Source organism: Miniopterus natalensis, chromosome 18 (genome assembly GCF_054644295.1).
Source record: "Miniopterus natalensis isolate mMinNat1 chromosome 18, mMinNat1.hap1, whole genome shotgun sequence".
Classification (NCBI taxonomy): Eukaryota; Metazoa; Chordata; class Mammalia; order Chiroptera; family Miniopteridae; genus Miniopterus; species Miniopterus natalensis.
The window spans coordinates 22,575,644-22,599,461 of record NC_142098.1 but is presented as its reverse complement, the minus strand read 5'-3'; the positions used below and the strand labels follow the sequence as shown (position 1 = coordinate 22,599,461).

At 40.5% G+C, this 23,818-nt stretch overlaps 1 protein-coding gene across 4 annotated transcripts in view; it reads left to right on the top strand.

Moving 5' to 3' along the window:
• The window catches only part of CNTNAP4 (contactin associated protein family member 4), a 308,626-nt gene that overhangs the window by 19,852 nt on the left and 264,956 nt on the right, over positions 1–23,818 (top strand). For all 4 annotated transcript variants that reach the window (XM_087827286.1, XM_087827285.1, XM_087827284.1 and 1 more), the window contains exon 2: positions 8,565–8,675. In XM_087827286.1, coding sequence (XP_087683412.1) covers positions 8,565–8,675 — 111 coding nt within the window. The remainder of the gene's footprint in view (positions 1–8,564; positions 8,676–23,818) is intronic.

Here is a 23,818-nt window from a genome sequence, read left to right as displayed (position 1 = left end):
TCACCTTCCACAGGTAAGCAGAGCTTGTCTCTTGCTTAATTATGGAATCAAACACAAGAATCTTAGCCAATGAAATGAAGTCTACTTCGTCTAATTTCATGATGTTACTCAGAGAAGCTCATCATTTCTAGTTGGCTTATCCCTCCCCCCCCCAGTTAGAAATAGCTGCTCATTAAAATAGCTTTTGGGCTCACTTACTAAAATGCATTTATCTGCAGAAAAATTTCCTGTCACTATGAAACATTTCAGCCTTCATCTTCGAGTGTGATATTTTGAGATATAAATAACAACTCTCAATATAATTTAGTCATAAAAGGGAGTATTTGTTCACAAATGTCGAAATATCATCTAATATGACTAGAATAGGCATTGAATTGAGGCTTACCCAATTTTCCCTCCAGAAACCAAAGTCTAAAACATGGCAATTTCAGGTTGAAAATATCGGTTAATGGAAATGGCACACACTTAGGAGGTCATTGTTGCTCTGACTGCATGCACACGTGATTCAGCTGGGCATAGCACGAATGCTCTGGTGGGCCCAATGAAATCATGAGGATTTTTATAGGGTAAAGAGGATTGAAGGGGAGTCAGGGAAGGAGATATAATGATGGAAGCAGAGATCAGAGGGTCATATGGAATGCAGTCAGCCTTTAGAAGCTGGAAAAAAGAAGGCAACAGGTTGTCCCTGGAGCTTCCAGAAGGAACATCACCCTGCTGACACTCTGATTTTAGCCCACTGAAAGTAATTTTGGACTTCTGATATTGGAACTGAAGGATAATAATTAACTTGTGTTGCCTTAAGAAACTAAGTTTGTAGTAATTTGTTACAGCAGCAATAGGAAACTAATATAGCAGCCAGGTGCTTCCTCTGCCTCTGTTCCTGGGCTGTGAAAAACAAGCAGTTCTCTACAGTATCACTCAAGAGTTTTAACATGAACCTATTAAAAAAGAAGAAAAAAGAGAAGAAATATTATTATTTAAATATATCTTTATTGATTTCAGAGAGAGGAAGGGAGAGGGGGAGAGAGGGAAACATCAATGATGAGAGTCATTGACTGGCTGCCTCCTGCACACTCCCAACTGGGGATCTGCCCTCAACACGGGCATGTGCCCTGTCCGGGAATTGAACTCGATCTCCTGGATCCTAGGTGGATGCTCGACCGTTGAGTCACGCTTGGCCGGGCTAGAAATGTTATTTAATACTAAACATTTAAACCTGTTTTATTTTAAAGACAGGTCTCCATTTCCATTTGACTTTAGTGCTTCTATGAGAGACTTGAAGTCAGTTTAATCTGAATTATTTGCAATAAATGCAGGAATCCCATAAATGCTTATGCATGAGCTCAAACTAGATATTACAGGATATTTGTATGAGCAAATGTAGATGGAACTCATTGGATTCATTTGTACGTACTATTTCCTATGTCTTTCATCCCTTTTCTTGCTTAACTGTATGTTGTTGTGTGTTTAGATTGTCAGTGGCATAGACCCCATGTTTGGTGGACATCATTTTAATTTGCATTTATTATCATTCTTTGTAATGGTCAGTTTTTAGCCTTATAAGAGTTTCCTTTAGACTGGGCTTCATCTTTATTAATTCAAAGCATACTTTATCTTGTCCAGTTTACATACCTATTAATGTTTTAAACCTCTCCCTACTTCCATTCCACAAAAATCCCAATTTTGTGAGAGTACACTTTACATCACTGTATTAAACATCTTACATCCTACAACCTATTTGAAATGTTGTGTTTTATAATTTCTCTCTTCAAGTTCTTTTTAATCAAAAGTCCATTCTGAAATGTCTAGTTGGTAAAAGGAACTGATTCAAGATATATGTACAAGTCTTAAATGTACATACTCACCGTGATGTCACATGTGGCCGTTGTATCTGCCAGTAATGGTCTGCGAAGTGTGCAGATTCCTAGAGCTTCGATACTATACTCTCTTTACTTTTTAATTATTTCTTCTACCCTTTCACCTTTGGTTGATTTTGTTTGGTGAATTAGGTCTCCTTGTCCTAATACCTGGACTTTAAATAGTTGCTATTAAACCTCTAAAATCAATCAGCCTCTGGCTGTGCTGTCATTAAAAGTTAACTGCCTTCCCATTCATCCATTAATTGTGAAGATTAATTGGGAAAGCTATTCAAACTTGGGCACACATAAGCCACTGTTTGCCTCCAAGTGAAAGCTTATCCCATTAACACCACAGAGTATTAACAGTTATATATACAACTCACCCATGTCTCATATAGCAGGAAAATGAATAGAAACTTATAGGCTACTGCCAAAATGAATTACTTGACAACTAGAAAATCATCCCTGCCTGTTAGCTCAGCTCTAGAAAAACATACTGATAAATATTTGCTTGTTTTAAGTTGCAGCAATATGCTATTTTTTATATTTAAGCCACTGGTTGACAAAGAAGTTCATGTTTGTCTTATTTAATATATCTAAAGCTAGTATCCTCAAGTGGTTGCTAATTTTTGTGTCAAACTCAAATCAATATTTAAAGAAGGTAAAGAATTTAGCAGTAGTCTGTACTCGGTGTTTGAGCTGAAATGCTATTTTACGTGATGATGAGAGATAAAATCAGAAAAAGCCCATATTTTGTCACCTGCTCTTATGAAAAATTATACTTTATTCAAGCCAGTTGTATCATCACTAGTCCTTAAAATTTACTCTTTTTTTCTTACCAGAATGTCACTGTGCAGCAGCTGCCTCCACACACTCAGCTGACATAGATTCATTGGGAAAAAGGGGTAGAGTGTGACACTGTAACCATTTCTTTAATCTTTAAAAAGCCTCATGAAACCTCATGAAAAGCATAAAGACATTTGTGAAAGGGGAGCACTGGCTAGAAACTAATTTGCAGGTCTATTTTAGTGATTTCCAAACTAGCCTAGTCTTGGCTAGACTACACTATAGACAAAGTAAGTTGGAATGACTTGGAATGGGGCAAGTTTTAAATATCCCCCATGTGATTCTCCTTAGAATCAGTCATTCATTCTAACTATTCCCACCCTAAATTGCTAGGATGAATTACTCAAAGTGCACATTCCACAGAAGTGACAACCTAGAGCTAATCCATAGATTTTTTCTTTAAGCCAGGAGGTTGCTGCTGCTTTTCAAACATTCTGTAGGTACTTCGGATGGACTTTCTTTGCTGTGCCGAGTCAGTGCCTGGGGCGGTTACAATTGTCAGGATGAGCCTCCACGGTTGGGATTGGCCATTAGCGTAACAATAAATGAAGACCCTCCACAGGAGAACTAGAATCGAAAGCTTTCTATTTAGAGTTTACTCCAGCCTGGGATTCAGCCACCATCCATTGTGTTTGGCAGAGACTCAGAGGTAGGCAGGGGCCAGGGAAAACTCGATTGTGGGTGAAGTGGGAAGGCTTCGGCTCTGCCCTGACTGGATGCCATACACGGGGAAGCTGTAGGCCGGCTAACTGGAAAAGGGCATCCTATGTGGTTGATGAGCTGTGCAAATACGGCTTCCTCTGACCTCGAAATCTCTACCAAATACATAGTTCAAAGCAGGGGTACCAATTAGGAAAGCTCTGAAGTTATTAATCAAGTCCTGGCTGTTTTGAGCCAATTGCCACAGGGGTTATTGTCTGTCTCCCTGGGCTGGCGACTGGATAGTAGGTTGGCTTCCCCATAGTAGGCTGGTTGCCCTCTGTGAGCCAGAGTTCTGTTTTTGTGTGTAGTCTGGCTGTTGTCCATTGTATATTCAATCTCTCATTGGACAGGACTCAGAGGTACATCAGGGACATGTGTTATGCCTGGGCATGGAGATGGGACTCCAGGAATCCTGAAACTAGACCTGCTTAATTTGTAGAGATAACTCAGACTCCGCTTATGGTTAGAGAGCAATGTTGTTGCTTAACTTTTGGATGAAATTTTTACCTTGTACACAGTATTTTTGATATTTGTTAGCATAATTCTGTACTTTCTTAGCTAATGCTTTTCAATTTCAACTGGATGACAATTTCAATAATATAGATTGGAATAAAACATTTTGTTCAAGGAAATAGATTTCTTGGAGGGAAGGTCATTCTTTAATCTTGAACCTGTCAATGGAATATTGGACTAGGTCTAAAAGAAACCTTATTTGTTTTCTGAATAGACTTGAGATTCTAACATTTCCAAAGCTCCCTGTCAGTGGTCCCACCCCTGCCTCTAATGTATGGAATTTTTAAAGATTTTAAGCATGTTTGTTATGTATACTATCCTATCCTGTCCTTCTCCAATGAATATTTCTGTGGGAAACATGATTCATTAGCAGGCATACAACTGATTTTGGCAGGTCTTCCAAAAAACAGAGGTTGTTTTCACTCATTGGCAACTAAGCTGAATGCCACTGAAAATCAGCCCTGTTTTTTGTTTGTTTTGGTCAAGTATATTTTAGATGCCTAATACTTGTTTCAACAGTGTACTGGCTCAGAATCGGAGCTCTGTGCCCTTGGGTAAATTATTTAACCATGTGTCCCTTTCTCTTTGATGGTCCAATGGAGTTAATAGTATAGAATAGTATAGCATATTTATCAGGATCAAATGAGTTAATACATGTAAAGCACCGAGAGTATAAGCAGCCAATAATATACACCCATTATCTTAGTATGGGTAGTATTACATAGAGATTAAGAAAATTGAATTACTTTTATTAAAAACTGAACAGCTTTTACTTACTTGAGAATTATGCATTAAAACCCTCTGTAAAATAAAATTAAATTACCTTTGATCAAGCTATATTAAAATACTTTCAATATAGCTAGCATCTTATTTATAAAAGGCTATTGAAATTTCTCACATACACAGTTTGCCAGAGATCTAATTTATCTTTGTCTTTTTAATGACAGTGGTTTTTCTCTTACATAAAGAGTAAGTGGTGAGTTTTCTGAGATATTGACCTGAAAGCTGTAAGGGGGGGTGGGTGGGTGGGTGGGTGTGTGTGTGTGTGTGTGTGTGTGTGTGTGTGTGTGTGTGTGAGAGAGAGAGAGAGAGAGCGAGAGAGAGAGAGAGAGAGAGAGAGAGAGAGAGAGAGAGAAAATGCCTCAGCACAAATTAGGTAATTTTCCCCCTAAGTATGAATATTCTAACAGAATTCAGTGAGACTCTCCCTATTTAATCAGGTTGTAGAATTTTTTTATTTTTATTTTTTTATGAGAAAGACCAAAAACTAGAGCCCGCATTTTACTGTATTTATTGGTACAGCCAGAGAAAACTGGTTTTCTGGAATTAAATTCACTGGAGACTGACACTGACTTCAGAATTCCATTTCATTAGTGTCTGGAGGGAAATATTCTTTCTACTCACGCCAGACTCATTATTGCTGTCTGAGACCCCCCCTCCCCAGTTTCAAGACTATTGAAGATCAAATTGGTAATAAGCACATAGCTTGACAAACCTGGAATTGAAGTACACAACTTTTTGAGAGAGATTTTATTCATGTCACTATGGTGCCTGATGAAATTCCTACACTCTAAACCTAAAGAAATAATCATTGTGGTGACGGTGTTCTTACATAGTGTATTCTAGACCCCAATACAGTTTGTAAATATCATGGCCCCATGACAGTGAAACTAACAAATTAACCAAACTCTGTGTCTCAGTTACCGTGTCTGTAACATAAAAATAATGCTAGTACCTTAAGGAGGAGGGGTAAAGATGCTATGTGTGAAATGGTTGTTCCTGGCAGAGAGCGCTCACTGGACATGTGCTAGTGTGCTAGTTAGTATTTAAGTTTTATATAAGAATAATTTTAGAATATTTTGGTGCTAAATAAACATACAACAGATGGTGGGGAAGTGTATGTGATCATGGTAAAGACTGATAATGCTTGTAACAACATTCAGCCAGCAACTAGAACATTACCAAACATCAGGAGCCCCCCAATCAGCATCCCCATCCATTTCCCATATCACAGGTTCCTCTCCCCACAAATGGAATAAGCACCCATTCTCTTGTTTTAACCCCAATCTTTAATAGCTAAAAAATAGAACAGGATTGATCCTTAGTTTATAGTGGCAAAATGAGTGAGCGATAAATATATGCCTTCTAGAGCGATGGATTGCACTAGAGGCATTTCACATGCAAACGTTTATTTGAATCTGCATAATTGATTGTGAATTTCAGTTAAATACCCTTTTCTGTGTCCTTCTCACCTGAATACTAATAATAATTAAAACATGACTTGACTTCTGGTAAACACACACACGTAACCCCTCCCCCCCCACAGGGCAGTTTCCACAGTGGACTACCGCATTTTGGTTGTTGCTTGTGATTGGGCATAATCAGCATTTCCTTCAGTACTCCATGGATTGTATGTCTTTTAATGTCTGTGCTCCTTAATACTTCAATTACAACTAGATTTACAGTGTCAGCATTTAAGCCAATCAGTAAACTTGCAGGAACTGTAGGCCAGTGATCAAGTCTGTCTTAAGAGTTAGCTAAAGAATTTAAGGTGTGAAAGAAGAAAAAGTGAAGTTTAAATAAAAATGAGGCGATCTCAAAAAATAAAATGCTATCTTAGGCAAATTCTTGTGCAAGAATTTGTTAAGTTGGTAAATTTTTACTTATCACTTATACTTTAGACATTTAGCTTTAAATAAAAACACGTATTTCAAATAGCAAGACTGCAGAAAAATATTGTAGTTTGAATATTTAAGCAGTAAAACTGCTAGTGTTTGTTTAAAAAACTATGTTCAAGCAGGATAAACGTCACAAAGTTTCAGAATGCTCTAGATCATTTTTAGATTAGTTTAAGTTGAATTGCTCATTAATTAAAAATTGGGACAGTAACCCTGCATGATTTTTAATTACCAATATATGTTACATCCTAAATACAAGAGAAATATTTTTCTGATTAGAACAAAAATGGCAACAACTTAATAATTGTATAACATAAAAGACAAATACCTTGCATAGAATGAAGAATTAGGAGAATAAAATAGCACATATGGATATCATGGTCAACATGAGACTATTCTTATACTTTCCCTCTCTGTGCCTTATTTTTAAATTTTATATGTGACACACAGGATAGATAAACATGTATATACTTTCATATATATGTATACATATACATACATATATGTATCTTTTTTCCAGAATTAACTTTTATCCTAAATTTTGTGCTTTTTATTTCTTTCTTTAAAAAAATAAAAAAATATTTTTTATTGAATTTATTGGGGTGACATTGGTTAATAAAGTTATATAGGTTTCAGATGTACAAGTCTATAATACATCATCTGTATATTGTATTGGGTTCACCACCCCAAGTCAAGTCTCCTTCATAGTTTTTATTTTTTGATCACGTATGTCCCCAAACACGTTACTTAGCTTTGCTTGTTTTTAAGGTTCTCAAAACTATGAAACATGTTATATGGCCTTCTATAACTTAATTTTTTCCACTGAAAATTTTGTTTCTAGGATCCAAGCTTTTTTTTTGTGTGTTTGTGTAGTTCCTTTTCACTGTTGTATGTTACTCCATCATAAAAAGTACTACGATTTATTGATCTGTTCTTTGGCATTTGGATGTTTGGACTGTTACCGATTTTTTGCTATAATGAGCAGTGTTGCTAGAAATGGCACATGCCTCTTGGTGTACAAATGCAAGAGTTTCTCTAGGTCAGTGCTTCCCAACTTTTTTCTTTCCATGGAACACAGAAAATACTAGTATTTGTATAACATCCTTGAGTAGGTCATGAGAGCAGTGATTCATCACAGGGACGCCCTGTCCGGGAGGCCTGTCAGTGGAATCGGTGGAACGTGGGGTACGGAAGGTTCCAATGGACAAATTGTTTTTTAAAAGTAGCTCAAATTTGCAATCCCACTAACAGGGCATTGGAGCTTCTCTTGGCCCACATTGTCTGGGTGATCTGGTGTTGTCAGATTTCTGAAATCCCGCTCGTCTACCATCTGTAAAATAGTATCTAATGTAGTCTTGATTTACACTTTTTCCTACTCTTGAGTTTCACCATCAATTTATATTGGTTCTGTCTGGTGAACTCTCTGGTCTTGGCTTGTGCTATTTTTTTCTAATGTGTTTTCTAACTGATTTAAAGGTAGTTTTTGTTTCTCTCTATTTTATTTGGTTTTCCTTAATTTGGAATACAGATTGTATACTGTTTTGCAAGTATTTTCTGTGTGGATATATTTCTCTTCACTTCACGTAACTTTTGGCCGCCATAAGTTCTTAATTTTCATATAGTTTCATAAAGATTTATAAATCTTTCCTCACATAAGTTTATTTATAAATTAGGTATACTGATTGGGTATTTTTGGTTCTTGTTTAAGTAAAACTTTTTTACCTGAAGGTAGCATATGATTTTGTCATTCCTGTGCAGCCTGCCCGCTCCTATTTCATATCCTCTTGTCTTTAATTTCTTTTCTTACTGAACTTAATATACCTACAGGAGAAGACTGCCTGTAAACATTGGGCATATTGTTAGAGATTCTGGTTTTTCTTATTGTGTTTCGTTTGTTTCTTTTACCTGTTGAACCAAGGAAGCTGTCAGCAGTGTACTAATCTGAATGGGTTTTCCCTCTTGGCAGATGATTGCGATGAGCCCCTGGTGCCTGCCTTGTCCCAGGCATCATTCAGCAGCTCATCCGAGCTCTCCAGCAGCCACGGTCCTGGATTTGCACGGCTAAATCGAAGAGACGGTAAGCCTGGTTCCCCACCCCGCCTCTGGTTCATGATGAATCTCATTAATTTTCCATTCTCTTTGAATAAAATCATTATAAGTGATATGTTGTAAATGGAAGGAAATTTCTACATAAGCAAATGGCAGGAACTCATGGGATATACACGATGCGTAGGATTGGTTCTGGAATGGCAGAGGGATGCAGCCCATTTTAAACCCCTGCATGATCATTTCAGCACCTGAAGAATTGAATTCCTTCAATCTGGCGAGCTTTTTTATGTGTCCTATAAAATAAACTTTCCTACAGCAATACAGATGGTGCCTGACTTGGAATGGTTCGACTTAGGAGTTTTCGACTTTACAGTGTGCGAAAGCGGCGCACATTGGTCCTTTCCTGGCTGGTGGCACGTGGTGCCTCACGCTGTCCTGCTGTGGGCAGAGGCGGCGAGCTGTGGCCCGGCAGGCGACGGTCACCGGGTCCACCAGCCGGGACTCCGCAGCATGCTGTGTTGCCAGCACTTTCTGGGTATGTGTTCTGACATGTTTTAAGGCAGACGAGGCTAAACTATGGTAGTAGGTAAAGCGTATTAAATGCATTTTTGACTTGTGATATTTTCAGCCTACAGTGGGTTCGCGGGAGGTGACCCTGTTGTAAGTCAGGGGACATCTTTAGGGAGTCATTATATATACAGTAGCCATCACAGTTTCATTGGCCTTCTGTTTCAAGATAAGAAACTTTGCAAGAAGAAGTAATTTTAAAATGTGCTCGTTATTTAAAAATAATAAGCTCTCAGAGTGTTTTATTCTCAACGTGGGTGATGTGATTTGCTGTCCCATCGGGGAGTGGGAACTTAATCAGCTTTCATGTTCCTTTAGGAACACTCGGTTCATACTGGCGACTCTTGGGTCATGTTAGATTGCTTGAATACCTTTAAAGGAAAGTGCAGGTACTTAAATGGCAACTTGCTGTAGAAATAAGAGAGAACTTAAAAACTGTGCACTTAGGGACAGAACATTATTGTGGCCCCTTTTCATAATCTGCTGAGGCAAAAACCATCTGTGCATGTACCGTGTGGCAATGCTAACACAGAAAACGTTTTTAACAACCGTTAAGCAGTAGACACTGACGTCATATATTATTAAAACAGGGATTTGCTCATTTATTATCCCCTTCTAGCATGCCATCTGTCAGCCACTTCAAGTTTTACTCCTTGATGCTGTCCTTGGTTCTCTTGTTTAATGTTTGAGTACGTTGAACATTAGACATAACAAGTAGATCATGTGTGCATGTGTGTGTGTATGTCTGTTTTTACCATAGGGTACACATTATAAATATCTAACAGTTTAGCATGATTGTAAATTTCAGTTTATTTAAAAATGTTACATTATTTGGGACAATTATTTATGTATGTTTCTTTTCTTAGTGTGTGTAATTGACATAACTCTGTGTGTTTCTGAGTGTGAGAGTATCCATGCAGAGTCATCACTGAGATTCTTGTATCAAACAGAGAATTTGAGGGGCCTTGGATATATCTGTCGATAATGCTTGTCTGTTACTTTTATTTGCTTTGTAGTAGAATTATTGGTCACACTGGACTATCCCTTTTTCAGTTTTGAATCCCTCACTGACCACAGGCAAGGGGACTCTCCTAACCCCTCTGAGGGTCAGTCCTGACGCTGTACCTGTGGTCCTCCCATCACAGCACTGCTCTTGGAATGAGGTCCATCTTGTGCTCCTTTAAAGTAAAGCAGGCTTTAACATTTGCCACCACTCCATTTGAGTGATAAAAGCTTTTTGTGGGATTTGACCTTTGGAAGGAGAAACAAAATTTAATTTAACTACCTTTATTTCATTTGTTGAGGTTCAATAAATCACAAAAAGTATATGTAAGTTATTGATTGGATAAAATTATATTTTTCGTTAATTCATATACTCATCAGAAACCTCCATCAGTGGGACTCATTTTCATTCTTAATCCGTTTCTATGGCTCTTGGTGAAACAGAATATCAAACTTCATGAATCTCATTTGCATGTTAATGAAACAGAGAAACAAAACAGGATCATTTTAATTATCTTTTGCTGGTTGTCAACCTACTTGATTACATTTTTCTTTTTCATTTAGTTTTTCTTTCTCCCCCTCTTAATTACACAAAGCGTTCACAAAGGAATGTCAGATTTTGAGTGATTTATTAAAGGCTACATATTATTCCTAGTATGGCAACATTCCTTGTAGTATTTGGATCAGGCTATGGAAGGGTATTCAGCCACGTCAGCAGGCCATGTATAAATAAACGACATTAGCAAATAAAGGCCCCAGTGTCCCAGAAACACAGGTAGGGTGACCACTTTCCTGTGGAATCTGGAAAAGTTAGAGCCAAAGATTGACTGGCAAGGAGTGAGAAATGAGGTTCAACCACCCAGTGCTCCCCATCTGTGAGAGGAGGGCTGTGAAAACGCCTAGGCCCTCGCCTGGGGGAAGGAGGTCAGGAAAGGTCAGTCCGTTTCTACCAGCAGGGAAGAAGAAAACGGAATCTTTTTTTTTGAGATATATTAATTTAAATTTTTTACTTGAGTGCCATTATGTGTTGAATTATGTCCTTCCAAGGATACATCCAAATCTTGACCTCGATACCTATAAATGTGATCTTATTTGGACATTGGGTCTTTGCAGATGTAAGTTGAGATAAGGTTACATTGGGTTAGAGTGAGCTCCAAGTAAGGCCTTATCAGAAGGAGATTTGGAAACGTACAGAGACAGAAAAGACAGATGGAAGGCTGAGTGAAGACAGAAGCAGACACTGGAACGATGTAGCTACAAACCAAAAGAAGTCATGTATTGCCAGCAACTACCAGAAGCTACGAAGAGGCAAGGAAGGGCTCTCCTCTAAGGCCTCCTGAGAGCGTGAACCTGCTGACACCTTGCTTTTGAACTTCTAGCCTCCCAAACTGGAAGAGAAAAAACTGTTTTTTCTAGCTGCCCAGTAAGAGATACTTTGTTCCAGCAGCCCTGGGAAACTAGCACAAAAGCCATTGAGTAAATAACGTCTTTCATACTTCCTTTCACTGGGAAGATGCATCTCAATTTGAACCTGGCAGATTTCATAGCTCTGGGAAATATAATCCAAACTTAACTGTGAACAACACACACTAAAAACAGTCACTGCTAATCCTGGCCATACAGTGAAATTAAATCTCCCGTTACCTTTACAGAATATTTTCATTGTTGCAGTTTCAGTATCGTTTGAATTATAACGGGCAACTTTAAACTTTTTACTACTGTCCATGTAGAGTTCAGACAGGTTCTGGTGCAGCGTTTGATAGTCCAGGTGTGCTCTTGGGAAAGAATTTGAAGAAGCCATGTACTCTGCAGCTATAAAAAAGTAGGACCTCTTACCCTTTGGGACAGCATGGAGGGACCTGGAGGGTATTACGCTAAGCGAAATAAGCCAGTCAGAGAAAGACAAGTATCACAGGATCTCACTCATATGTGGAATCGAATGGACAAAATAAACCAATAAACAGAGTAGATCCAGAGACATGGAAGCATGGAACAGACTGAGGAATCTCAGAGGGAAGCAGGGAGGGGAGGGGGCAGAAGAGATTAACAGAAGAATTTATATGCATATATGCATATATGCATAACCCGTGGACACAGACGGGGTGGGGGCGGGTGCCAGGTGGAGGGGGTCAAAGAGGGAAAAAAGGGAGACATCTGTAATACTTTCAACAATAAAGATAAATTAAAAAAAATAAAGGAGCCATGTATGTAGAGCTATTCCTGGGGTAATGTAATCCCAATGAAAGTTTTTATTTCCATGTACTTGGAAACCTTTGAAATGGGTTATTGCAAACTGATATACTTGTGTATACAAGTAAAATAAGAAAGCAGTAAATAGAATTAAAAATAAAATATTTATATGTGTGAGTGTAAACATATATATGCATGTGCGTTTAAGTATATAACAGATTGCTTCCATAACTGACAGATACAGGGATACTTCACTTTATTGCACTTCACAGATGTTGTGCTTTTTACAAATTGAAGGCAAGACCTCCACCAGCAAAAAGATTACAATTCGCTTTATTGTGTTACTCGCTTTATTGTGGTGCTCTGGAACTGAACCCGTAGTATCCCTGAGCTATACCTGTTTTCTCTCATCTATTCTGAAAGATCAAAATATTTCCTGTGTTGCTAAAAAGTTGAATATTTGTCTGTATTTTCCCATTACCTTTTTTTTTTTTTTCACCACAGCTAAGCCCTTCTACTCTAAATGCTTATAAAACAATGCTTTCCCAGGCATATAGGATCTGCTGTTACAATCAGCATCTGTCTGCAGCGAAGTTAGCATGTTTACTTAATTGACACAGAGAACTCTGATTCTTGGATATACTTCTAATGAGAATAATTATAACATTCTATGAAGAATTATATGGCGATTCTTACTGCCCTGAATCATCACGCTTGTTCATATATAACTATTATGCTTAAAATTAAAATCCCAAAGATAAATTCCCAGAATATGCACGATGCATGTCAGTGCTTAAGAGACAGATGAGGTGAATATTTCCTGCTGTTAAACATATTGCATGAAATCTTTTATAATTATTACATTTAAAAACCAATAACCTTAGTGTTTTGGGTTTCTTTGGATAAATTCCCAGAAGTAGAATTGCTGGCTGGGGCATAAGGCAGTTCCATTTTTAATTTTTTGAGGAAACTCCATATTGCTTTCCACAGTGGCTGCCTCAGTCTGCATCCCACCAGCAGTACACGAGGGCTCCCTTTTCTCCACACCCTCGCCAGCACTTGTTTGTTGGTTTATTGATGAGAGCCACCCTGACAAGTGCGAGGTGATATCTCATTGTGGTTTTAATTTGCATTTCAGAAACACTACTATGAAAGAATCTGTGCACCCCTATGTTCAATGCAGCATTATTTACAATAGCCAAGATTGGAAACAGCCCAAGTGCCCCTCAGTAGATGAGTGGATAAAAGAGCCGTGGGGCATTTACACCATGGAGTACTACTCAGCTGTAAAAAAGGAGGGAATTTTACCCTTTGCAACAGTGTGAAGGGACCTGGAGAACATTATGCTGAGTGAAATAAGCCAGTCAGAGAAAGACAAGTCTCATGTGGTTTCACTCATATGTGGAATCTAATGAACAAGCTGAACTACCAAGCAAAGTAGAGACAGATTCATAGAGAGAGCAGGCGGCCAGCTGGGGGCGAGGGAGGTGGACGTACTGAGCAGAAGAGAAACAAAAGAGAAAACTCGTGGACGCGGACAACAGCATGGTGATTATGGGGGGGGGGTGAAAGACGGTATAAGGGGAACAAATGGAAAAAATAAAACAGAAAACAACAAAAAAGTGAAAATAAAAAATGATAACATTAATATATTTAGTAACCAATACTTCCTTTATGAGGAAAAGAATAAGAAATGAATGTTGTACAGGACTGAGAAAGACCCCAGCCTAAGTAAAGTGGTGCCTCCTGGGCACGGGGGGGGGGGGGGGTGATCTGGAATGTGCCTGATAGGTCCCCAGGGCCAGCGATGGGGCGGGCAAGCTGCCCCACCTGAGGCGTGTACAGTGTTGGCTGCCTCGGGCAAGGCCTGTTCTTGAAGAGGTTATTAGAGAAACAAGCCGTTTATTTGCCTCTATCTCAACTGCTTCGCCACCACACCCAGGAGCTGGCGTGCTGAGGGAGCCCTTGGCACCTCGGTCGTTGCTGGAATGTCGAGGCTCCCATACCTCCATGCTGATTCAGGATGTGGCACATGGCTTCTTAGTAGCTCTGCCAATTTTTTCTTTCTCGTGGCCTAATTTTTCTTTCTAGTGGCCTAATTTATCTCTGGGATTAGGAGATGGACACTTCTTAAAAGTATGATGAGAGTTCCTAAATCCAACTAAATCCGCAAATAGATTCCCGAGAGTCACCCTATAGTCACAGAACACGCGCTTCCCCAGCGCACTGGAACCTCAGCTGGCCTGCTCTGCCGCTCTCTTTTCACTCTCTGTCACGGATCATGACATTTGAGGCGAAGAGCAAACACTTTGGTATTAGGCATATCTGGGATCAATTCACCATTCCTGGGTTTAAATCTCTGCTGCCACGTACTCGTTTAAGACGGGAAAAATATTTAACCTCTGTGCTTTAATTCCCTCATTTTCTGTTGGAAGCAGAAAGTACTGAAGTGCTATTGGTCTTATTGAAAATGATCGCAGCACTGTGGTGTGGCCATAAGAATTACAAAAACACAGTCCCAAGAGAGTGTTAAACAGCTCCAAAGTGTGACTTCCAATTAAGCCCATTTTAGCAAACCTCACAGGACCAAATATATACATTCATTTCTCCAAAGGTAGTCTCAAGGAAGTCAGGCTTCCACATAACTCTGGTGGGCAGAGTCTCCTGGTTCATTATAGAGCAAAGCAGGGTCAAAGATTTATAGTTACATCTTATATGTTCGTTATTAGCTTGAAGTAAAGGAGAAATCCTCTTATAGATCCTTAGCCAAAGTCTGTGAATTTGGGTGATCTGATGGTTTTATTGAAAATATTTTTACTTTTTCAGTCATTGGAAATTAGTTTGTGAAGTGTAAAAACAAACCTTCCTAGCCCTGGCCAGTTTCGCTCAGTGGTTAGAGCGTCGGCCTGTGGACTGAAGGGTCCCGGGGTTGATTCCAGCCAAGGGCATGTCCCTGGCTGCGGGCTCGATCCCGTCCCTGGCCGGGGCATGTGCAACCAATCGATGTATGTTTCTCTCTCCCTTCCACTCTCTGAAAAGCAATGGAAAAAAATATCCTCAGGCGAGGATTCAAAACAACAACAAACTTCCTAGCCTTTTGATAAAGGTGCGGAGAATGAAGTTGAGATCAGTTTTATGGTCAGTGGTGTGTCACTTGTGCGTCCAGATTGTATTTTGTGTCCCGGCCTTGAGAAGATGAAATAAAAATGAGTAAAGATTTACATCTTATTTCTCGATATGCTTGTATTCTCTATTTATTTGAGCAGAGGAGTTTGCTGTCACTTCTGGGATTAATATAGAATCACTTCTCTTCTATCGATTCATTCGATTTAACACCAGAGATGACTGGCCGCCTGACGGCTTGGCTCTCTTCTTACTTTGGGCGTTGCCCTTCCTTCTGGGCCCCATCCTTAAGGATATGTCCCACCCTCTTCTGGTGTTTCTCGCCAGTGTCCTGGTCGTCCCCCTGTCTTACCCTCTATCGTCCTTGTCTGCCCTGGAGCACATTTCCTTTAGCTCTGAATCAATTGATGGTGGAATATGAGTGACTGTGCCACGTAGCCAACCCTGAGTAATTTATAGGGATAAGAAATGCTGGTTTGGAACCATGGAAACAAGATCATAATAAGAAATAGTGCGTGTCCTTGGGGAAACGACATTTCCTCTCCCTTTTCCTATGAAAGTAGGGGTTGAGTTTTAGGGCTTCTGGATCCTGTGACAGTGCACTCTCTTTATTTGTGATGTTCTGTAGGCAACATTTTTTCTTTCTAACTCTAACTGAAAATTTTCAAAGCACGTGAGTGAAATTGATTCAACAGGGGGGTAAAGGGAGGACCTTGAGGCAGATTTTCCTTCCAAGTCGTCTCGAACTAGAAGACACAGAATGCTCCTGGCCTAGGAAATGTCCTCAACCGTTATAAAATCTAGGAATTCAAAGGATAAATATGAACCTACTGAAACTGATACAATGACTCAAATCTGGTCAATTAAAATATATTTTATAAAATTAAAAATGATTAATAATGTATAACTTCTTTGTGTAGCTGTAATATTTTTCATGTTGTTGAGTAGGAAGATTTCACAGGTAGGTGCAGTGAAAATAAACAGTGAGTTAAGTAATCAGGTGGTGTCTTAGGCTGGGTTCTCCAAGAAGCACACCCTGGGCTGATGACTGAGGTGTCCACTGGGGGTGGCTCCCAGGAGAAAATGGGGAGGGAGTGGAGGAAGCAGGACAAGGAGGGGAAGAAACTGAACCATTGCAGGCGAAGTCCTCCACACAGCCTGGTCCCCCAGGAAACTCTGGATGATAACATTTTACCCAAGACTTTGTCCCACCTCATGGTCAAGGAACTGAGTTTGCAAGGTGTCTGGCTGGCTATGTGATTAATTAAGAAACGTTAGTGTCTTGGTCAGTTTGGGTTAGTGTTAACCAAAACCGTCAACTGGACGGGTGGCTTAACCTACAGATATTTAATTCTCACAGTTCTGGAGTTGGGGACGTCAAGACCAAGGGGTGAGCAGACTCGTTTCCTGGTAGAAGCCACTTTCTGGCTTGTAGACTACAGCCTTCTCACTGTGTGCGCCTGTGGCCTTTCCTTGGTGCCTGCGGTGGAGGGAGATATCCCTCTTTCCCCCTTTTCTTGTAAGGGCACTAATCCCATCAGGAGGGTTTCACTCTCAAGACCTAATCGAAACTATTACCTCCAAAAGTACCAAATGTCATCACTTTGGGGGTTACAGCTTCAACACATGAATTTTGGGGAGACACAAACATTTAACCCATAACACTTAGCTACATTTCTATAAACTAGTAAACCAATTAGAAAGTGTTAGTGGCTCAAAGATATCAGAGAAACCAAGATAGCCAGGCCTTTAGGGGCAAAGATTCAGAGAAAGGAAATACCATACAGTGAGCCTGACATTTTCTGCACCAAATGACAGAGCTTCAAAATATACAAAGAAAACGGACAGAAATAATAGTAGAAATAGATAAAATAATTGAAACACAAAACATTGTGAGGGGTTTTTAATCGAACTCTGTAGCTTATTGAAGAATAAGGCAAAAAAATAAATAAGTCAGCTCAAATACAGAAGATTTTAACAGCAAAGTTGACAAATTTGACAAAATATATAAATATGTAATTTATATTTTAATGTGTTGAAAAATAAAACTCTGCCTCCAACAACCCCAGAATACACATTCTTATCTGCTGTACTAGAATATTTACTTAAATTTATTCTGGGTCATAAACAGTATTTCAACAAATCTCTAAGGATTTAAGATCTACATAGTAAGTGCTCTAGGTACAATTAAGCTAGAAGTCAATAATTAAAAATATTAAAAAACCCAGAAAGGTGTGGAATTTAATTAATACACTGCTCAAAAAGAAATCTCAATGGAAATTAGAGAACATTTTAACTCGGTGATAACAAAATGTTGTAGATCACAGTTGTGAGCTACAGCTTAGACTAAATTCATAGCCTTAACTGTATATATCACAAAACAGGAAAGCTAAATATTAATGATCCATCCATTGCCTACTTCTCAGTTTCTCAAGAAATTAGAACAATAGATGAAACCGAAAGTAAGGAGCAGGAGAGGGTAAAAAGAAAAGCACATTAATTAACTAGAAAACATGCAATACAGAGAATCAGTAAGACAAAAACTATAAAGGAAACTTTAACAAACTTCCTGTTAATAATTGTGAAAATCTAATGGAATTTAAAAAATTATTTGGAAAAAACGACCTACAAAGCTGAACCCAAGAAATGAAGCAGAAAGTTTAAATATTCCTCTGTCTGTTAAAGATAGTAAATCCATAATTCACACACCGTCACAGAGAAAACTCCAGGCTAAAATGCCTTCCTATGTGAATTCTTCCAAACACTTGAAAGGAAGTTATAGCTCTAATCTTACATATTTGCTTCCAGAGGACAGAAAAAAGAGTCCAAATACTTCCCAACTCATTCTATGAGGCCGGCATCACCTTGATGCCAAACCCTGTCAAGGACAAACAAGAAAGGAAAATTAAAAGCCACTCTCTCTCATGAATATAAATGCAAAATACTCTAAACAAAATATTAGCAGACGAGTGTGAGGGGCCTCAGACGCGGCCTCGGAATGAGCATGCACCCTGGCGGCCGGCCAGCCCCTGTGCCCCGACAGCACGGTGGGGGGTGGCCACAGAAAGTGAAAGCGGGGGCCTAGCGCTTGCTTCTCGGGTGCTGTGCCGAAGTATCCTGAGCGTCTTCCCCAGGAGACGATGGAGCAGAAGCCTGAGGATAGCCAGCAGCAGAAAACCACCTTTTTTTGTATTTACTAGTATTAGAGACGATTATGATTAAAGCCGTGTTGTGATCTGTCGGACACTTCTTGAGGGACACAGCCTCTCAGCCCGCCTCTTTCTCCCCCGGTGGGGTAGGGACCAAGCGCAGCTTCTCAGAGCTGTAACAGGGCCTGGCCTTGGGCTGTGCCGCTGGCCTGTGGCTTCCTGCCCTGCGGCTCCCGACGCGGAGGGACGATCTGTGCCAGGGGATCCGTGGGCGTCATACATTCTGTGGTGGGCACGGGTGCATTTCCTGCCTGTGAGGCTGACCTTGACCCATAGAGGATGGAAACTGATAGATAAAATGTTCCCACTTCTGTCCTCAGGGTGGAAAGTTCTGAGACGCACCTGATAAGGCTTCTCAGAAGTGTTAAACCATTCATTTTATTCATACATTTTTTTCCTGATTTTATTTGTCCACCTGTGTTCTCTGAATCTCACTGAGCTTCTTTCAGATGATTCTTTTGAATTCTTAGGCAGTCAGTAGGCCTTCATTTCTTTGCGGTTGGTTACTGGAAGCGTATGAGTGTCCTTTGGCGGTGTCGTGCTTGCCTGGTTTTGTGATCTGTGTGTCCTTGCATTGTCGTCTCTGCATTTGAAGCAGCATCACTGGGCAGGATTGGTCCCAGACTCTGTCTGAGAGGGGCTGGGACCAACTCACAGGGCTGCTTCAGGGTCCCCAAGGTCAGCAGGCCTGCGCCCGGGGGCATGGGTGGGTATGCCTCCTGCCAGGTCACTGCATGGGCGGACAACTCTCGGACTGGGGCTGAGAGGAGCTGGAGCCAGGGCACAGGGCCGCTTGAGGGTCTGCATTTGGATCACAGTAGGCACAGGTGGGTGTGTCAGGTGGGTATGTCTCTCTCCATGTGCCCGAGTGGGCAGGGCTGCTCCTGGACCTCAGCCGAGAGGAGCTAGAGCTGGGTTACAGGGCCACTTCAGTATCCGCAGTCAGGTCAAGGCTAGAGGACCTACTTCTAGGGGTAGGAACTGGCTTGTCTCCCGGCAGGACTGCACCCTGATGGCAGCTGTAAGGGGCTGGGGCTAGGTTATGAGGCCACTTCAAGATCTGCAGTTGGACTGAGGTCAGCTGGTCTGCCACAGGAACATGGATGGGTGTGTCTCTGGGTGGGCAAAACTATATTTGGGCCATAGCTAGGACCAAAATGGGTGGGCCTGCCTCCAGAGACACAATCAGGAGTGTCTCCCTTGTGGGTCCCTGGGAGGGCAGGACTGCTCCTGACCTGAGGGGTGATCCCAATGCTCCCACAGGGGGACTTTTGTCCGTGAATGGCTGCCAAATTGTTTTTGTTGAGGGGGATATGAGCTGGAGACCTCCTATTCTGCCATCTTGCTAATGCCACTTCATATATGTATATATACACATATGTTTGTATATGTGTATATATATATATATATATATATATGTTATCTATCCATCTCTAATAGTTCTATAAATTAAAATATTTTTTCCATAATTATCTTACTTGATTTTTAACTGTAACGTTTTTGAAGGCTGCTCTGTAGCTGTACTTTTAAGAGAAAAAGATGTAGAAAAATTACACAATTTTATGAGGACTTCTTTGTGTTTCTCCTCAAATAAGACTATATATCAGATTTCCTCCCTAAGTGGGAATTGCCAGGGCCTTACAGTTCTAATAATTCAAGTAGAAAACTAGCCTAAAACCACATTTAAGTGCTTTGACTATTATTTATGGCTTTCTCTCTTACCTTTTTTGATCCCTTTAAAAAATTGACGTGTGATGAATATGAACAAGGGAAAACAAAAGGGACACACATAAAATTGACTATGCAATTGGCCGTATAAAATGTAACTGACTCAATAGCCTCTGTAAAAACATCTGGCTGTGTAAAAATGAAGAGCAAGGCCCGAGAGTCCGTGGCAAGATGAGAGCGTTTTGCGGGCCTTTCCAAGCCTGGCCCCACCTCGAGTGGCAGATCCGGTGTCCCCTGGGCACAGGCCACCTGCACACGCGCTGGAGGGGGACGCGTCCAACGCTCTCCTCTCCGTTCTCAGCTGCCTGCGAGGTGCCTTCACTAACGAGCTCCACGTATCTCAAGTTAAATATATCGCCTCCAAACCAGCTTCTACTTGTGATGATTTTTTTTTCCGGTTCCTGGTGGTGATCTCAGTCACCATGGCTTAAAATTAATAGAATCGCCTTTTACTTCTCTGCTGTCCTTCCTCCTGAAGATGACAAACTCTGTGCATTCGTGGCCTGCAGTCTCTCGCATATGCCCTTTCTGTTCTGTTTTGTTTTCATTGCTACCACCCCAGTGCGGCTCAGTGCTGTTCTTTGATTTCTAAACAGTGTTATTTTAATACACCCGTAACTGGTCATGCAATTTTGAGGTTTCCTCAAGAAAAGTAAATTTCACTTGTACACCTGAAACTAATAGAATATTGTATGTCAACTGTACTTTAATTTTAAAAAAAATTTAAAGCACAGCTGTGACTTTGTTTTTTGCCTGCTTAAGACTTTCAGCCCCACCTCTGGCATGTATGGGTGTTTCTGAATGCACTTCCTGACTCCAGCTAATATTCTGCAGTGGCTAAGCAGATAATTTGTTAACTTCAAGGAAAAAAGGAATTAAAAATAATCATGAACTTTCAGAAATTAAATTGCAAGATAATGTATGAATTGTCCACCATTTACTAACAGTACAGTTTCTTCTAACTAACCCATCTTTGCCTTTACTGGTATTTATTACACTTGCTCTTTTCTTGTTATACTACGTGGTATTAATTCTGTGATTGGTAAAAATACAGAAAGGTTGATGCATCACTGATACATAAGAGCATAAAAGAAATAAACATGTGGCTTAGTTGTTTGGAGCATGGTCTCATACAGCAGAAGGTGGCAGGTGGTGGGTTTGGTCCTTGGTCAGGGCCCATACCTGGGTGGTGGGTTTGATCCTCAGTTGGGTGCGTTTGCAAAGGGAGGGAGAGGGTTAGGCATGAGCAAGACGTGTAAAGACTCATTGTCCCTGAAGCCCTGTCCTCAAGCTAAGTCCGTAGTAGGAAGTTTTCAGAACCCTTCCTTTCCCTTCAGTGATCCAAATGTGAAAAGGGTGCTTAGAGCAGGTGCTCAGGGAGGAGACTGTCATCACCTCCAACAGGAAAAGTCACTAAATCAGCATGTTGCTGCCATGCAGGAACGGTGGTTGGCAAAGACCCCGCATCGGCCCCAGATGGCGTGTGAGGAGAACGAAGACCTACCGTGGGGGTCCGGAAAGGATGTGGAAGTTGGGGAGTGGAGCGGTGGGTGTGGGCAAAGTGTCACCCCGATGGGAGGAAGAGCCCCAGAATGTTGAGATAAGGCACTTCCGACTGACCTGCAGCAGATCACCACGGAGCAGAGTGGAAGCTGCTTGAGTGTCGGGATCATTCACCACCCATGTAGAAGACCAAGAAGGTTGTCCTCCGCACGGCCCCAGGAGTAACCCCACGGTCAGCAGGAAGGGAGGCAGGTCCCCAAGTGTTTTGAAGCCGAAGGTGACAGACATATAATCCTGAATTGCCTGAGTAATCCATGGACTGGACTGAGTTCCTCTGCAATGATTAGATTGATTTTCTATATCAGACAGGATAGGAGCTCAAGAGAAAATTAAATTGAGTTAGAAAAGAAATGCATTTTTTCACACCTGAGGCTGTAACCGAGAAATTCATAACCGCAGTGTGATTCCAACTGCTTTGCTAAAGTAGCTTATCTGAGATACGATTAATAACCTGCTGGCTTGTGAGAGCCCACTGTGAGCAGCTCTTCTAACTCAGAATTATCAGGTTGGGAGCTTGAAATCTGCCATGGAGGGAGCATTTACACCACAGGAATTGACAAATGCTATGAAAGCCGGACGTTTCCCCCCAGAGAACAACTTATTAAAAACTTACCAGCGTACCACTTACCTGAACTTATCTCTTATGAGCCAAAATACAATGATATTGGGAAAAAGATATTATAATTTCTTTAAAAAAATTGGACTGTGATGCAAAAATTGGACTGAGATATTTTTAATATCTCATTCCTGCATTTTTCCTATTTTAAAAAGATATGAGGAGAGTTTGTTAATAGTGTTTAAATTGTTCAAAAACCTAAAATCTAACTACATGAACCAAAAGAGTTGGACATGTTCCCAGGACTGCTTTTAAAATATATATATAAATACATTATTTTGCATATTCATAATGCACACCTTTTTTCTCAGTTACATATAAATGGGAGCTAAAATTTTTTATTTAGTAAATATGAAAAGTGAGAAGTTAAACCAACTGGCTGTGGAAGCTGCCCATACAGGTCAAACTATCCGTCATCAAGGTGGGTAGAGCTTGGTAAAAGATCGCAAATACTATCTTCTTGTAAAACAGTATCAATAATCACACTTCTTATTAGCGATTTTAAAATGTTGTTTATTGTGTACATTTTAAATTGTGGATGGTCTCTGTTTTAAACTGATTTACCCTAAAATTTATGATACAGATATGTGCCAAACACAAAACACACACTAAGAGGTGCTCAGATGCTAAAAGTTTTGACAGTTGTTTTCTTGGCTTTGAAGGAAAGACTTTCCACAACCTGTCTCCACTCTTCTTTCTTGCCTAATGGCCGCTGCCCTCTCCTGCCCCCTCGCTCCCTTCAGCCCAATTACTGCCATCCTGAAAACTGGACCTTGCATTGTCTGCCCTCATGTCAGCCCTCTGCTCGGAAGGCCCCGACCCTTTATTTTGACCTTTCACGACCCTACCCCAGAACCTACATGAAGTATTTCTGTTCCCCTCATCACTCAGCCAGCAGTGCTCTCTGCACCCTAAACTTCTTTAGTGCACGTTCTGTCTCAGTTCCTTGTGTAACATGTGTCACCCGCTGATGCGTCACCTTGCTTTTTCACAAAACCTAAACTCCAGTGAAGCTGAAGCCACATCCTACGTTAAGAAGAACAGGCTCTGGAGTCTAACTGTGTGTAGGGTTTTTCCTGATTTTACTGCAGTTCTGTGCCCTCTCACAAGTGACTTTACTTCCCTTTGCCTCAATCTAGTCATGTCTAAAATGGGCCAAAAAAAAAAAAAAAA